At 41.9% G+C, this 18,032-nt stretch overlaps 1 protein-coding gene across 1 annotated transcript in view; it reads right to left on the bottom strand.

Moving 5' to 3' along the window:
* The window catches only part of vwa7 (von Willebrand factor A domain containing 7), a 100,568-nt gene that overhangs the window by 15,011 nt on the left and 67,525 nt on the right, over positions 1–18,032 (bottom strand). The window contains exon 15 of the mRNA XM_034167954.1: positions 8,543–8,679. Coding sequence (XP_034023845.1) covers positions 8,543–8,679 — 137 coding nt within the window. The remainder of the gene's footprint in view (positions 1–8,542; positions 8,680–18,032) is intronic.

Raw genomic sequence — 18,032 nt, 5'->3', positions numbered from 1 at the left:
CATTCCACAGAACAGGGGCATGATAAGAGAAAGCTCTGTGACCTGCAGACTTCTTATTCACCCTAGGGACACAAAGTAGTCCTGCACCCTGAGAACGCAAAGCCCGGGCCGGTACGTAAGGTTTAATTAAAAGTCCTTGAACAATTTTATAGACGAGTAGCAGAACCTTAAAATCTGATCTCACTGGGACAGGAAGCCAGTGAAGGTATGCCAGAATGGGTGTAAAGTGGTCGAACATTCTGCTTCGTGACAAGTCTGGCTGCAGCATTTTGAACCAGTTGGAGAGCCCTAATGCTAGACTGCGGTAAACCAGAATATAGAACATTGCAGTAGTCCAATCTAGAAGAGATAAGTGCATGGATCAGGGTCCCAGCATCAGCCATAGACAGGATGGGAGGAATCTTCACTATATTTCGCAGGTGGAAGAAAGCAGTCCTCATAATATTTCTAATGTGGAGGTCAAAGGACAATGTAGGATCATAAATTACCCCAAGGTTCCTCACTTTGTCAGTGTGATGTATGACAGACGAGCCTAGGCTGAGCGTTAACTGGTCAAATTGATGCCGATGTCTCACTGGACCAAGAACCATTATTTCAGTCTTATCAGAGTTTAAAAGTAGGACGTTTCTAGACATCCAGCTTCTCAATGATGCAAGGCAATCTTCTAAGGATTTTATGTGAATGAGATTACCAACAGTTATCGGCATGTATAACTGAGTATCATCTGCATAGCAGTGAAAGGTAATCCCAAAACGCCACAGTATGTGCCCAAGGGGTGCTATATAAAGGGAGAAAAGCAGGGGGCCTAAGACAGACCCCTGTGGAACCCCAGATTTCATGTCACTAAGGTTAGAGGTAGTGTTACTGTACAAAACACAGTGAAAACGACTGGTCAAGTATGACGTCAGCCATGCAAGAGCACTCCCAGTAATCCCAAAATGATTTTCCAGCCTATCAAGAAGAATATGATGATCCACGGTATCAAATGCAGCACTGAGATCTAACAGCACCAGAACCGTAGTGGTGTCCAAATGCATTGTAAGCAGAAGATCATTCACCACTTTAGTGAGAGCCGTCTCTGTGATATTTTCTAAAACCAGACTGCAGTGGCTCAGAGAGATTATTCTCAGTAAGATAGTCCACGAGCTGCCATGACACCACGTTTTCCAGAATTTTAGAACAAAATGATAGATTTGATATCGGTCGATAGTTTTTCAGTACACTAGGGTCAAGATTAGGTTTCTTAAGTAATGGTTTAATCACTGCAGATTTGAAACATTTAGGAACAGATCCAGAAGTTAAAGAAAGATTAACCATTTCCAGCACAGTCAGCCCAAGAGTGGGCCACAGGTCCTTAAAGAGTTTTGTTGGTACAGGATCAAATAAACAGGTTGTGCTTTTTGTTGACATAAAAGTTTCATCAGCATGCCTAGTGAGATACTATCAAATTCTGTAAATCTAGGTAACATCTCAGTAATGGCGCCCACCTCAATAGCAGGGTGTAGTGGCTCGATTGAAGCATGCTGGGATATGTTTAACCAAATGTCTTCTATTTTCTTCTCAAAGTAATCCAGGAAATCTTCTGCTGTAAAAGGAGAGCGAACCAGAGGTGGCTGTCCATTAATAAGTGTTGCCACCGTGTCGAACAAGAACTTTGAGTTATGCTTGTTTTTGTTAATCAAATCAGAGTAATAGGTCCACTTTGTAGCCAATAATGCATGCTTATAGTCTAAGATAGCATCATGCCAATGCAAGGTGGAATACTTCTAATTTTGAATGACAGCAATTCCGTTCTAGACCTCTTGCTTTATGCTTGAGGTCACGCAGGTAATCACTGAACCAAGGTGACTGTGATTTGTGGGAGTGCGGTTTTAACACAGGTGGCGCAATCATGTCGAGTGTAGTTTTGAGCACTGAGTTTAACCCAGGGGTGGCCAAGTTCGGTCCTCGAGATCTACCTTCTTGACACTCTTAGTTGTCTCCCTGTTCCAACACACCTGAATCCAATGAAATACTCGTTAGCAGGGTTTTCATGAGTCTTTCATTGGATTCAGAGGCAGTCTAGCTTCGAGATCAGTCTTAGTTGAGGAGTTGATGCATTGCCGTAGTGATATACTGTATAAGGTTGTTGTTCCACTGAACACGACAGCAAAACTGTAAACTTAATAAGTGAGTGATCAAAGACCACTGACATAAGAGGCATGATGTCAATATTCGTGACAGTAATACCACGTGCGAGAAACAGATCCAGGGTATTTCCACTTATGTGCGTTGAGTCCCGAATGCATTGCAGAAATCCTAATGCATCCAGAATTTCCATAAATGATTTGCTGAGGGGATCAGAAGGCTTATTTATAAGAACGTTAAAGTCACCAATGATCAGAATGTTATCTGCACTAGTTGACAAGTTAGAGATGAACGCACCAAATTCATCTAAGATTTCAGAATATTGGCCAGGAGGCCTATATACAGTGACAAAGTAAGACGGCTGATTTTTATTCTTCTGACCTTGGTATATGTCCTGAGCAGAGCGGAGAATCAGATGCTCAGACAAGTTATATTTGTGACCCCCAACAGCAAATAAGCTAAACCTAGATTTATAAATAAGAGCAACACCCCTGACTTGCTTCGCATCACGAGGGACGTGACTAGATGTATATGCTGGTGGGCAGGCCTCATTTAAGGGGAGGACAGCTGTAGGTTTAAGCCAGGTTTCACATAACCCAATCCTATCTAAGTGATGATCAATAATTAGATCATTAATCAACAATGATTTTGAGGACGGTGATCTTATGTTAATGAGACACAGACTAAGGACCTCAGTGGGGTTGACAGTTGAACTGTTTGGATTTAGGGATGGTTCCAGAGTAGCATTTATAAGATGCCACACAGTAGATTTAAGTTTGAGACATTCCACGCGCGTTGTAGGTAGTAGACACAAAATTTTTGCTATTGCTGGAATAACCACAATTTCAACATCATCCAATGTAGTAATGGGTATTAAGTTTGCAAAGCATATCCCTCTATGATTTTTATGGACAGATCTACAGAAGCAGGTCACAGTCTCAACTTGTTGAATTTCCCTCCCTGGCAGATAAACTGCACTATCACCATAGTGTATTTTCTGCACTAATTTCCCCGCTAAGCTAATGGATTCCACACCAACATTTGTCATAAGCCTTGCAGGGTCTCTAATCATCTGCTCCATGGCCTGCTGTAAATTCCTAATATTACCCTCCCTGTTGAGCTCTGTCTATGTTCGCAAACAAAATGGTGGCGCTTTCCCCAGTAGAGTGGAGGCTGTCCGGCATCAGCAAGCCACGGCGGCCCCAGAACGAAGGCCAGTTTTCAATAAAGCTAAAGCCTTGCTGTCTACAAAATTGCACCAGCCATCTATTTAACGATGTCAGCCTGCTAAACGCCTCATCAGTACCCTGGGAGGGGAGGGGACCAGAGACTATTAAGCGATGATGACACATCTTTCTGGCAAGGTCACAAGTCCTCTCTATGTCCATTTTTGTAACCTCTGAGTGCTTCATCCTAACATCACTGGTGCCGACGTGAATAACTATGTGACTAAATCTCATGTCATGTTCCTTCATCTGTCTTCCCTTCTGCAGCGTCAGCACCCTAAAATGAGATGCAATGTCGGGAGCTCTGGCCCCAGGAATACATTTAACATCAGCCGGCATCTGTAATCTGACTTTACAGGTGATAGAATCCCCTATCACTAAAGTCCGGTGTTTCGGCCTGGAGACAGGAGTGGAAGTCACTCGTGGGCTCAGAGAATTCACATCAGGCAATTCCAAGGGGAGAACCGATTCGCAGTGGCGAGTGTTATCGGGGTACTACAACTGGGCACCAAGCCTTACTGGGCTTCATCCACCTCGCCACAGTCCGAAAGCCATCCTACACAGCCGGCGTTTCTAGGCTGATGCTAATGGGTTCGCTAGCCGGCCCAACACTAACCTCACCTGGAGTGCCCGTAACATCTAACAGACAGCGATGGAGCAGCACTCAGAGCAGCCAGAAGGAACCTGTCAGCGGGAATAAAAAGTGCTAAGTCCACATATGCCCTCAAGGTTCAAGGCCACCTCCAATCCAACGACCCACGGAGCATGTGGAGGGGCTTCAAATGCATCACGGACTACAAAAACAATGTAGCACAGTGCTCTGCAGACCCAGTGCTCCCGGACACTCTGAATACCTTTTATGCGCGTTTTGAGGCGTCCAACACCACCACCCCCTCCCGAGTCCCTCCCTCCCCCAAAGACCCCCCAGTCAGCAACATCACTACAGCTGAGGTGAGGAACGTGCTGCAGAGGATCAACCCCCGAAAGGCCCCGGGCCCTGACACAATACCAGGGAGGGTCCTTAAAGACTGTGCACACCAGCTGTTGGAGGTTCTGGCGGATATATTCAACACCTTTCTTCCCAAGCCAGAGTTCCGCCGTGCCTCAAGACATCAAGGATAATCCCTGTACCAAAGACCTCTGCACCATCCTGCCTCAACAATTACAGGCCAGTTGCACTCACCCCCATCACCACAAAGTGCTTTGAGAGGCTGGTGATGAGGCGCCTGAAGCAGCCAAGGGGATGAGACAGCGTACAGGTGAGAAGTGGAGAACTTGACATGGTGGTGCGGAGAAAACAACCTCATCCTCAACACCCAGAAGACCAAGGAGATAGTTGTTGACTTCCGCAGGTCAGCCTCCACCACCCCCTCTACATCAACGGAGCAGCGGTGGAGATCGTCTCCTCCATCAGGTATCTTGGAGTCCACCTCTCCAACACTCTCACCTGGCACACCAACACCATGGCTGTCATCAAGAAAGCCCACCAATGTCTCTATTTTTTGAGGAAATTGGGAAGGGCCGGAATGAACACAGAGGTCCTCAGGGCCTTCTACAGCTGTGCAGTGGAGAGTGTCCTGTCCTGCTGCCTCCCTGTGTGGTATGGTGGCTGCACAGTGGCGGAGAAGAAAGCGCTGCAGTGGGTGGTGAAGTCTGCACAGAGGACTATTGGATACAGCTTACCACCCATTGGGGACATCTACATCTCCAGATGTAGAGACAAAGCCACCTGCATCTTCCGAGATTCCACCCACCCTGCGCACAGTCTGTTCACACCGCTTCCTTCTGGAAGGAGGCTGTGCAGCATCAGTTCAACATCCACCACCAAACTGTAAAGATTACACTACATGCACATTGTCACCTTGTATATATATTCTATGCCACAGGAGTGCGCATATTGCACATTGCAAAAGTTTGTATTGCAAAAGTTAATACAATAGGTTAGGTTAAAAAAAAATTGTCCCAGTTAACTAAGACCTGGAGAAACTGCATTTCGTTCTGCCTGTAAGGGTCGAGTGACAATAAAAGTGAGTCTGTGTCTGAGAAGAAGAAGATGCTCTAACTTACAGACATGGCTCTCTAAGAGAGCCACCCTATCTTCCAACATTACGCAGGATTTACGGAGGGTGTAAAGTAGGTAAAGTAGTGTACTTTGTGCAGTAAGAAATTCAAGAGTATAGCCAAGCAAGCACGAGCTAACCCATAATGGATAAGGTAACCACTCCTAAGGCTCACACAAGATTCACACAGATGTAAATAAATTAATTAAAATTCACAGTTGTTACACTGAAAAAGTAGCAGAACTATTAAACTTGTAGGAACAGTAACAGTGAAAAAAAAAGTGGGTGTACGCTGGCTCACAGATCTGGCAACTTGCTTCCGACGGATTGTTTGCTGTTGTGACGCTCTTCTGAACTTTACACGGTTGTATACATTTCTTTTATTTCTGTTTAGCACTCTTCTGGTTGTTAAGTGTCTCTACTCTGAACCTTATTTAACTACAGTCCTGTTGTGTCTCTCGCCCTGGATGCAGGTTACTAGCAGCGTCCCCCAGGGGTCAGTCATTGGGCTGGTATTGTTTCCTTTATTTATTAATGACCTGTCTTCCACAATTACTTTGAAATGCAAAATTTTCACGGATGATACTAAAGTGTATCATCCCTTACTATCCTCGGTCGATAGGAATGATCGCCAAAAAGACATATATAATCTTCTCTTATGGGCGAAAGACTGGCTGCTTGGGTTCAATGAACAAAAATGTAAAGTCTTACTCAATTGTAAAAGTAACTAAGTTAGATTACTAGTTACTTTTTTAGTTACCTTCCCCAGCTGCTGACAACAACCCTCTGCCACCTCAACATGACAATGATACCTGTTTTGCCAAAACTCACTTTATAGTCACCCTTTCTTGACTTCAATGAAAATAAATACTTGTTTTATAAAAAGTAAAATAAAGACCTCTTTGTTGACCTCATATTTAACTGCTGACAGCACTGTAACAGTAACTTGCAATTTCTAACCTACATTGTTTATAATTGTAACTATTAAATTCTTTCTAACATTTTTCTAACATTTAAATTGTCTCTAAACATTTTACTTGTCGAAATTATTATTATTATAAGTAGTATTAATAGTTGTAGTAAAAAAAAAGGCTTCAAAACTGGACCTTTAATCTATGGGTGTTGTGCCCCATGCCCCCATTCCATCTGGATTCGTCCCTGCTTTGGCGTTTGAGCACAATGAATGGATAACATTTATTTATGCAGAAAACATGACCAGATTTACAGGTAAGAAATTTTTATTGCGTTTTCACATCATGTGGTCCTAAGAAAGAGAGTTTAGGTGCATATGAGTGGAAAATAGTGTTAATTGTTGATGCGTCGCGGAGGATCAGCTGTTTTTAGCGAGCAGATCCGGAGTGGCTCAGCTCAGAATTCTAAATACAGGAGAAAAAAAGCATAAAAAATGTCTTTGTAAAGCTCAGTGCAGGTGTGCTGGTGTCACCACGCCTTAAGAGGTGAGGACGAGTCGTAGCTGCTGCAGAAAACCGCGGATGAAAAGCTCACAGCTCGCTGAAAGTGGGCAGTTCAGTTAAACCACGACCCCCTGCCCACGGACCAAGTTTAATGCTGCTATCGACCCACAATGCAAAAGTAATAGTAACGCACAGTGACTTGGAGAAGTAACTTTAATCTGATTAAAGATTTGGAAATATTACTCGTTACTAAAAAAGTGGTCAGATTATTACCGGCATCACTGGAGGCAGGCGACAAAGCTAGTTCCTGAATTATGTGATCTTTCTTATGAAGACAGACTAGTAGAGCTTGGTTTGACCACCTTAGAGGAGAGACTTGTCCGGGGAGATCTAATTGAATTATATAACATATTAAATGGTTATGAGAATATAGATTATCAAGACTTTTTTGAGTTACGAAGGTATACTGGCCTCAGGGGTCACGAAATGAGTTTGGAGGTGAAAAGAACAAGGCTGATTATTAGAAAAAACTTTTTCAGTGTCAGAGTTGTAGAAATTTGGAATAGTCTACCTAGCAATGTGGTAATCTTGCCAAGTGTGAATGCATTTAAAAATAGATATGACAGCGCTTATAATGCAAAAAACAACACCAGTGGCACCATGCTATAGTTTGTTTTTATTGTTACAGTTTTTATTGTTATGATGTGTCATTATATACTTTCATGTATTCATTTTTTACACAATAAATGAATTATGAATTATGTGAATGGCTAGCGGTTAGCATTCACTAGCGGTTAGCTTTCCCTAGCTAGCTTGACTCCCCCAGCAACACTTAAGGGGAAAACTTCAGTACCTACAAAATTGGCCGGTATAGCTGTTTTGTTTAATTTATTTTATTTGAAATTTGTGTGGAGAAGTACTGTGTAAAAGCAGAGCCACATTTTGGATTCGAGAGCGCAAAGTGCGCCACGTTTGTGCGCAAAGATGATAATAATCATCTTCCCCTGTCGAGCATCTCTGCTCAATGCCACAGGTGGATTAAGAGCAGTCTTTAATGTCTTTAATATGATGCAAGCACAACACCCAGCAGTGTGACAAGGCAGGTCTTCAAAAGAGTGGACCACAGCGCTCACCCTGACACGCCCCCACTTGCTTTCCACCCAGACCTCGGGTGGCAACACTGTGGGATTTCATGCTGTGTTTTTTTTTTTATTTTTTTTTTTTATTCCTTGTCTTTTTTGTTTTATTCTGTTTTATTTTTTTTCATGGGAGAAGGTTCATGTCCACATTTGACCTGCACTCTGGGTAGTTTACCTGGATTCGGGTGCGGCTGCACTCCTAATTGCACAAATCATTAGAGGCGGCTTCATACCACATTCAGGGTATTTGCACACATTCATACACGGCTGTACGAATATGTGTCCTGTACAAATGCAGCTTGAATGTTGTTTGTTTTTACAATTCGTGTGATTCATATGGCATTATTGCTCTAGTGTGACGGGGCCCTACACAAAACCAAGGAACTTCATTAATAAAAGAATAAATACCAATAATCAATCATCTTCAAGAGACATTTGTTGATAGGTAGACTCTCCAGTGTGTCTACGGTGTGGTGGCTATTGGCCAATAAGGTCACCGCTGCGTGTCTTACATTGCATGTCCAAAAAATTAACATAGACAGAATAAAACTGATCAAGTTTTTTTTTTTTTTTACCTGTAAGGTCCTCTCTGATAAAGATATCCAGAGTCATCATGAGCGGTCAGATTGAAGAGTCGGGCCACGCCATGGTTCAGGACCACAAAATGCACCACTGTGGTATGACCAGGTACCAGCCGTGGGTCAGACAACACCTGAAAAGAAGACAGCGATAGAAAGACAGAATCCTGGTCATTTTATCACAACTAATAGAGAACAACTTTATACAGTACTGTAAGGGCCCTGTCACACTTAGCATGAATGAGCACAAATGAAATGAATCAGGCCAAATGTGGGGAAAAAAGCCAAAATTCAAGGCGCAATCAGGAGGGACAGACATTCGGACAGCCATGTACGAATGCCGTACGACAACTTAGAATGTGGGCGGATCACACCTCGACTGATTAGTGCACATTCCGTGTGAATGCCTACAAATGCTGTTCAAGTGTAGTTTTAACACACTACGACTACCCAGACTGCTGTCAGAATGCAGTAAGAATATGAAGAATGCACTCCGATTGCCACCCGAAGTCTGAAAGTCTGCGAGGCAAACATGGGAAGAGGAGGTGGCGATAAGGGGGAGAGCAGCGCTGTCGTCTGCCCTTCCTCCAAGACCTGCCGTGTCACTCTACTGGACCCCGAATGCTTGAGAGATCAGTTTATCACGGACATCAGATCACCTCCATCATCACCAGGGCACACACCTGTTATAACAAGTAGTCTGTGATGTGGCCTGAAATGTAATGTGTCAACGCCCCACATGTGTCTATTCATTGTTGTCCAACAACCCACAACATGTCATGTGTGATGTGATAAATGTGCATTTGATACTGTGGATCATCATATTCTACTTGATAGGCTGGAAAATCATTTTAGGATTACTGGGAGTGCCCTTGCATGGCTGACGTCATACTTGACCAGTCGTTCTCACTGTGTTTTGTACAGTAACACTACCTCTAACCTTAGTGACATGAAATTTGAGGTTCCACAGGGGTCTTAGGCCCCCTGCTTTTATCCCTTTATATAGCACCCCTTGGGCACATATTGCAGCGTTTTGGGATTACCTTTCACTGCAATGCTCATGATACTCGGTTGTACATGCCGATAACTGCTGGTAATCTCGTTCACATAAAATCCTTAGAAGATTGCCTTGCATCAGTGAGAAGTTTGATGTCTAGAAACTTTCTACTTTTAAATTCTTATAAGACTGAAATGATGGTTCTTGGTCGAGTGAGACAGTGGCATCAATTTGACCAGTTAACGCTTAGCCTAGGCTCGTGAGTCATATATCACACTAACAAAGCAAGGAACCTTGGGGTAATTTTTGATCCTACATTGTCCTTTGACCTCCACATTAGAAATATTACGAGGACTGCTTTCTTCCACCTGCAAAATATGTCGAAGATTCGTCCCATCCTGTCTATGGCTGATGCTCATGCGTTTATCTCTTCTAGATTGGACTACTGCAATGTTCTATTTTCTGGTTTACCGCAGTCCAGCATTAGGGGTCTCCAATTGGTTCAAAATGCTGCAGCCAGACTTTTGACACGAAGCAGAAAGTTTGACCACATTACACCCATTTTGGCATCCCTTCACTGGCTTCCTGTTCATGGACTGGCACCTCCCTACCTAGTTGACCTAATTAAACCTTACGTACCGGCCTGGGCTTTGCATTCTCAGAGTGCAGGACTACTTTGTGTCCTTAGGGTGAATAAGAAGTCTGCGGGTCATAGAACTTTCTCTTATCATGCCCCTGTAGTGTGGAATGATCTCCCTGCATCAATAAAACAGTCAGAGTCTGTGGAGACTTTCGGGTCCAGATTTAAGACGCACTTATTTTTCCTTTCGTATGGCTAGCATACTGGCATAGTATAGTTCTGCGCTCTTTATTCTTTTAATTCATTTTATTAGGAAACGGAGTGTGCCACAGCCTCAACTTTTACCTAAATTCTGGGTCTTTTCATGAAGCTTAGGGCTAGTGGTCTGCGATCACCTTAGTATCCTGTTTTTCTTGTTGTTTAATGCTGACAAATTATACTGTATTTCTTGTCCTTCTGATGCCCGATTCTGTTTTTTTTTTCTCTCTGTTTAAGGTACAGCTCCATCCAGAGATGGGTGTGGTATGTGTGCTGAAAACTCTCCTGTCCTGTGCACCAACAGCATTTCTTGTATATCTGTTTTGTGAATTGTTCTCAGGGCTGTGAAAACAGCAGATTTCATCATGGGGAGGGGGGCAGTTGTTAGTGTTGTACTCTTTAATCGTGATCGTTACTGAGTTTTTAAAATGCTTATCGCAAAGCATTCTTTTTTTACGACATCATGCAAGTTTTATTAGTCCGCGGACACTGATCTGTGTGTTACAGACACATATCAGTTTCCTCGGATCCGCGGAATTTCGCGGAGGAAAAATGCCACTCAAAGCCTGGCTGTTACGACAGTTGTCGTAAAGCGGGACTGGTTGGTTGCTGCGGTAACACTGGCTCCTGTGCGAAGCTTAGCTAAACGTAGCATGTGGACTTCGCACACTTTTAGAAATTTCAAGTTTTTAAAAGAAGAATTTTGCAGCATGTCTGTGTCACGGAGCGACATCAGACACAGCGAAGATGGTGAGAAAGACGGTTTGAAAAGGACAAGAATCCATAGAATTGTTGCTGGCTTCATGAATGCACCTGAAAGATGAACAGGAAAAGCAAACTGGTAAGAATATTTTTCTCTCTCTGGAAAATTAACATTGTGCTGTTCAAACAGAATTTCAGAAAAGATTATGTGCCTTTTTTTTCTTTCATTAATCTAGACTTTCTTTCATTGAAAAAGACTGTGGCTTTGAATGAATTTAGGCTACATGAATTTACACAGCAAGGTAAATTAGTTTTTAATTAATGTAGACTTTTTTCATGGGAAAAAAGACACTGTGGCTTTGAGTGGATTTACATGAATTTACACAAGAATGTGTGGCTTTTTTACTATAGAGTGTTTTCAATCACGTGACCGATTTGCTGCAGGACAGGTGCCGTCTCCATTCTGGATTACAAGGAGGCTGGCACGTGATAGAAAAATGTAAAGAATGTACGGTTATTACGATGCTTTAAATCCTCAAGATAAAGCTATTTATCGTGATAGATGTGTAGCAGTTGGTTCAGTGGATCCGTATCTTGTACCAGATAGTGAATTTAGTGTTGATGTAATGAACTGGCCAACAGTATCACACTGCGATATTGTGAACTAGGAAGCTCCCGACCAGGTCAGCCTTGCCGGCCTCCTGCAGAGCATCACAGCGGAGCTCTGAAAGCGGAGGTCGGTCTTGAAGTCCTGAGCGATTTCTCTCACCAGGCGCTAGAAGGGCAGCTTGCGGATCAGCAGCTCGGTGCTCGAGGACCACAATGGAAATAAGCATCCGTATTGGAAGCATTCTTTTGTTATCCTCTGCAGTATTTTTATGTATTCTTATATAATTTTATTGCAGAATAAAATAAAAATAAAATTCTGGTAGCAGTGGATTTCTGTTAGCGGCGGATGTGATGTATCGGTCACGTCATTTTGTGTCCCGTGCCCATTCTGGATTACGACGCGGTGGCCGCTGTGTTACGCTACGTGCATTTGGCGAACAATTGCAGAAGCTTCAACGTCGGTGTGAAGAAGCCTCACGGCACTGTGGCGCTGAGAAGGGTCCATCGCTAACAGAAATCCACTGCTACCAGAATTTTATTTTATCTTATTCGGCAATAAAATCATATAAGAATAAATAAAAATACTGCCAAGGATAACACAAGAACGTTTCCAATACGGATGCTTATTTACATTGTGGTCCTCGAACACCGAGCTGCTGATCCACAAGCTGCCCTTCCAGCGCCTGGTGACAGAAATCACTCAGGACTTCAAGACCGACCTCCGCTTTCAGAGCTCCGCTGTGATGCTCTGCAGGAGGCCGGCGAGACCTGTTGGCAGCTTCCTAGTTCACAATATCGCAGAGTGACACCATCAGCCATTTCATTACATCGCCACTAAATTCACTATCTGGTATAAGATACGGATCCACTGAACCAACTGCTACACATCTACGAGGGTAGGCTGAAAAGTTCTAAGGCTCACTATATTAACTTAACAGTTAATGCATTAACAGTTAATGCATTAACTGTATCATAGTGAGCCTTAGAACTTTTCAGCCTACCCTCGTATCATGATAGATAGCTTTATCTCGAGGATTTAAAGCATTGTAATAACCGGACATTCTCTCCATTTTTCTATCACGCGCCAGCCTCCTTGTAATCCAGAATGGAGACGGCACCTGTCCTGCAGCAAATCGGTCACGTGATTGAAAACCCTCTATAAGGTATGTTATTGATATTTTACCCTGATTTTTAAAATATTCTACAATCTTTAGCTGTGGTTTTTGACATGGTTTAATAGTCTTTTCAGTCTCATTTAATTGTTCTGAGTTAATGCATCATTTGTTTTACAATTAAAAGGAAAATCATTCCAGGTCCTACTTCCATGTCGTATTCTGTTAGTTCAACATGATCACTGACGGTTCAAATGAAAGGTTGAATCTAGGATCATTTAAATATGCACTAATTTTGAGATTTGTTCTTCCAGGAGATGTTGAAAATGTATCAGTAGATGAAAATTTATTTTGGTTTCTGGGGCCCCACAAGGCCCTAGACCCCAGCTCCTGGGGAGCTGCGCCCCCCAGACCCCCTGCGAATTTTCCTCAGATTTTACAATTTTCATTTCACAGCCCTGTGTTCTGTAATTTGTGTCTGTAGCATGGCCCAAGCAGAGGGTCACCCCTTTGAGTCTGGTCTGCTTGAGGTTTCTTCCTCAGAGGGAGTTTTTCCTTACCACTGTTGCTCTTGGAGTTAGTAAGGTTAGACCTTACTTGTGGGAAGCGCCTTGAGGCAACTCTGTTGTGATTTGGCACTATATAAATGAAAATATATTGAAAGTTAAAAATGCATAGAACACTGCCATCTACTGGCGCCCAGACGCTCAGACCCTTACCCATAATCCTTTGCATACCAGTTTTTTTTTGGGGGGGGTTGTTTTTTTCGCGCGCCAGAGAGTTGCTGCTGTTTAAACAACAGAATCCACGACGACAATTGTAAATGAACATTATACAACCAAAATGTACATTTTTATTTCTTTAGCTGCAACAACTCTGTCACGCAAAGAATTAGGGGATATCTCAATACTTAGGGTGAATACTGCCATCAACACTACTGGCCAGTAGATGGCAGTAGATACCGAAAACGTATTCCAAAAATATTCCAAATTATCCCTGTGCTGTATTTAGTCTGTGTGGAGAAGCAACCTGAGCTTCTTCTGCCATTTTTACATAAAACAAACACAATAACAACGTCTATAAACCCAGTGAATATATTCACTAGAGTTTTAGACACAATATACAAAGAGTTTAATGCTGTTGTCTGTGTGAAGCCGGATCAGAGAGTCTTAAATGCATTTCTCCTGTTGTGAGTGTACTGAGATTACCCATAATGCACCTGTACACAGCATGTCCACACTAAAACCTTCAAAATTAGTATGATACTTTAAAACTAAACCACATAGCTGCTGATTTCACTTTATAAAACTTCAGAAGTGACGCTAATTTAAATAACATGTCCGAAATTAGTTTGGTTAAAATTTAAACCATAAGTTAAAACTGTATGCCTCTGGATGACTTGGGTGATGTTGCGGGTGAGTTAGTATGGTGTCAAGAGTAATTATTTTGTGATCAGCTCTTCTCTGACTGCAGAGAATAGAGTGGTTTCTCTTGAAACTGTGTACAGAGAACAGGGCTTTTTATTTGCTCCAAAACATTTATCAGGTAAGTACTACAAACTTTGATATCAGAGTTAACAAATGTTTTTAACTTAAGATTTATTCACTACACCTACAAAAACATGTTCGCCATCTAAAAATTGTCTGACCAAAATTTATTGGAAGATAATTGGTCCGATGATGGTTTCCAACATTATCTGAAAAGCTAATCTGATAATGAAAACCTTAGCTTTGATAATTAGCAGAACTGTTGCACAGATCTGGCAACTTGCTTCTGACAGATTGTTTGTTGCTGTGGCGCGGTTGTACGTATACGCTTCTTTTATTTCTGTTTAGCACTCTTTTGGTTATTAATTGTATCTACTCTGAACGTTATTTAACAACAGTCCTGTTGTGAATTGCTAGCAGTTAGCATTCGCTAGTGGTTAGCATTCGCTAGCAGTTAGCTTTTGCTAGCTAGGTTGACCCCTCCCCTCTCCATTGTTACTTTTTATAGCTGTTTCTTTTCTACCCGTTTAATACTTCTGTTCATTTTTCAGTTGAACTGCTGTGAATTTTAAGTAATTATTTTACTCCTGTGTAAAATCTTAGGAGCGGCTACCATTTTCTCTAGCGGTTAGCTTGCCTTAGCTATTTCGGACCCCTGTAATCATTTTTTCATTTCATTTTTTTACACTCCCGTTAGTTAATTAACTGTTTAGTGTATTTTATAGCTGCTGCTTTTTTACCTGTTTAATACTTCTGTTAGTTTTTCAGGGTAATCAATCAATCAATCAATCAATCAATTTTTTATATAGCACCAAATCACAACAAACAGTTGCCCCAAGGCGCTTTATATTGTAAGGCAAGGCCATACAATAATTATGTAAAACCCCAACGGTCAAAACGACCCCCTGTGAGCAAGCACTTGGCTACAGTGGGAAGGAAAAACTCCCTTTTAACAGGAAGAAACCTCCAGCAGAACCAGGCTCAGGGAGGGGCAGTCTTCTGCTGGGACTGGTTGGGGCTGAGGGAGAGAACCAGGAAAAAGACATGCTGTGGAGGGGAGCAGAGATCGATCACTAATGATTAAATGCAGAGTGGTGCATACAGAGCAAAAAGAGAAAGAAACAGTGCATCATGGGAACCCCCAGCAGTCTACGTCTATAGCAGCATAACTAAGGGATGGTTCAGGGTCACCTGATCCAGCCCTAACTATAAGCTTTAGCAAAAAGGAAAGTTTTAAGCCTAATCTTAAAAGTAGAGAGGGTGTCTGTCTCCCTGATCTGAATTGGGAGCTGGTTCCACAGGAGAGGAGCCTGAAAGCTGAAGGCTCTACCTCCCATTCTACTCTTACAAACCCTAGGAACTACAAGTAAGCCTGCAGTCTGAGAGCGAAGCGCTCTATTGGGGTGATATGGTACTACGAGGTCCCTAAGATAAGATGGGACCTGATTATTCAAAACCTTATAAGTAAGAAGAAGAATTTTAAATTCTATTCTAGAATTAACAGGAAGCCAATGAAGAGAGGCCAATATGGGTGAGATATGCTCTCTCCTTCTAGTCCCCGTCAGTACTCTAGCTGCAGCATTTTGAATTAACTGAAGGCTTTTTAGGGAACTTTTAGGACAACCTGATAATAATGAATTACAATAGTCCAGCCTAGAGGAAATAAATGCATGAATTAGTTTTTCAGCATCACTCTGAGACAAGACCTTTCTGATTTTAGAGATATTGCGTAAATGCAAAAAAGCAGTCCTACATATTTGTTTAATATGCGCTTTGAATGACATATCCTGATCAAAAATGACTCCAAGATTTCTCACAGTATTACTAGAGGTCAGGGTAATGCCATCCACAGTAAGGATCTGGTTAGACACCATGTTTCTAAGATTTGTGGGGCCAAGTACAATAACTTCAGTTTTATCTGAGTTTAAAAGCAGGAAATTAGAGGTCATCCATGTCTTTATGTCTGTAAGACAATCCTGCAGTTTAGCTAATTGGTGTGTGTCCTCTGGCTTCATGGATAGATAAAGCTGGGTATCATCTGCGTAACAATGAAAATTTAAGCAATACCGTCTAATAATACTGCCTAAGGGAAGCATGTATAAAGTGAATAAAATTGGTCCTAGCACAGAACCTTGTGGAACTCCATAATTAACTTTAGTCTGTGAAGAAGATTCCCCATTTACATGAACAATTTGTAATCTATTAGACAAATATGATTCAAACCACCGCAGCACAGTGCCTTTAATACCTATGGCATGCTCTAATCTCTGTAATAAAATTTTATGGTCAACAGTATCAAAAGCAGCACTGAGGTCTAACAGAACAAGCACAGAGATGAGTCCACTGTCCGAGGCCATAAGAAGATCATTTGTAACCTTCACTAATGCTGTTTCTGTACTATGATGAATTCTAAAACCTGACTGAAACTCTTCAAATAGACCATTCCTCTGCAGATGATCAGTTAGCTGTTTTACAACTACCCTTTCAAGAATTTTTGAGAGAAAAGGAAGGTTGGAGATTGGCCTATAATTAGCTAAGATAGTTGGGTCAAGTGATGGCTTTTTAAGTAATGGTTTAATTACTGCCACCTTAAAAGCCTGTGGTACATAGCCAACTAACAAAGATAGATTGATCATATTTAAGATCGAAGCATTAAATAATGGTAGGGCTTCCTTGAGCAGCCTGGTAGGAATGGGGTCTAATAAACATGTTGATGGTTTGGATGAAGTAACTAATGAAAATAACTCAGACAGAACAATCGGAGAGAAAGAGTCTAACCAAATACCGGCATCACTGAAAGCAGCCAAAGATAACGATACGTCTTTGGGATGGTTATGAGTAATTTTTTCTCTAATAGTTAAAATTTTGTTAGCAAAGAAAGTCATGAAGTCATTACTAGTTAAAGTTAATGGAATACTCAGCTCAATAGAGCTCTGACTCTGTCAGCCTGGCTACTGTGCTGAAAAGAAACCTGGGGTTGTTCTTATTTTCTTCAATTAGTGATGAGTAGAAAGATGTCCTAGCTTTACGGAGGGCTTTTTTATAGAGCAACAGACTCTTTTTCCAGGCTAAGTGAAGATCTTCTAAATTAGTGAGACGCCATTTCCTCTCCAACTTACGGGTTATCTGCTTTAAGCTACGAGTTTGTGAGTTATACCACGGAGTCAGGCACTTCTGATTTAAAGCTCTCTTTTTTAGAGGAGCTACAGCCTCCAAAGTTGTCTACAATGAGGATGTAAAACTATTGACGAGATACTCTATCTCACTTACAGAGTTTAGGTATCTACTCTGCACTGTGTTGATATATGGCATTAGAGAACATGAAGGAATCATATCCTTAAACCTAGTTACAGCGCTTTCTGAAAGACGTCTAGTGTAATGAAACTTATTCCCCACTGCTGGGTAGTCCATCAGAGTAAATGTAAATGTTATTAAGAAATGATCAGATAGAAGGGAGTTTTCAGGGAATACTGTTAAGTCTTCTATTTCCATACCATAAGTCAGAACAAGATCTAAGATATGATTAAAGTGGTGGGTGGACTCATTTACTTTTTGAGCAAAGCCAATAGAGTCTAATAATAGATTAAATGCAGTGTTGAGGCTGTCATTCTCAGCATCTGTGTGGATGTTAAAATCACCCACTATAATTATCTTATCTGAGCTAAGCACTAAGTCAGACAAAAGGTCTGAAAATTCACAGAGAAACTCACAGTAACGACCAGGTGGACGATAGATAATAACA

This window comes from Thalassophryne amazonica, chromosome 4 (assembly GCF_902500255.1).
Source record: "Thalassophryne amazonica chromosome 4, fThaAma1.1, whole genome shotgun sequence".
In the NCBI taxonomy this organism is placed as follows: domain Eukaryota; kingdom Metazoa; phylum Chordata; class Actinopteri; order Batrachoidiformes; family Batrachoididae; genus Thalassophryne; species Thalassophryne amazonica.
This window is presented reverse-complemented; position numbering and strand designations above follow the sequence as displayed.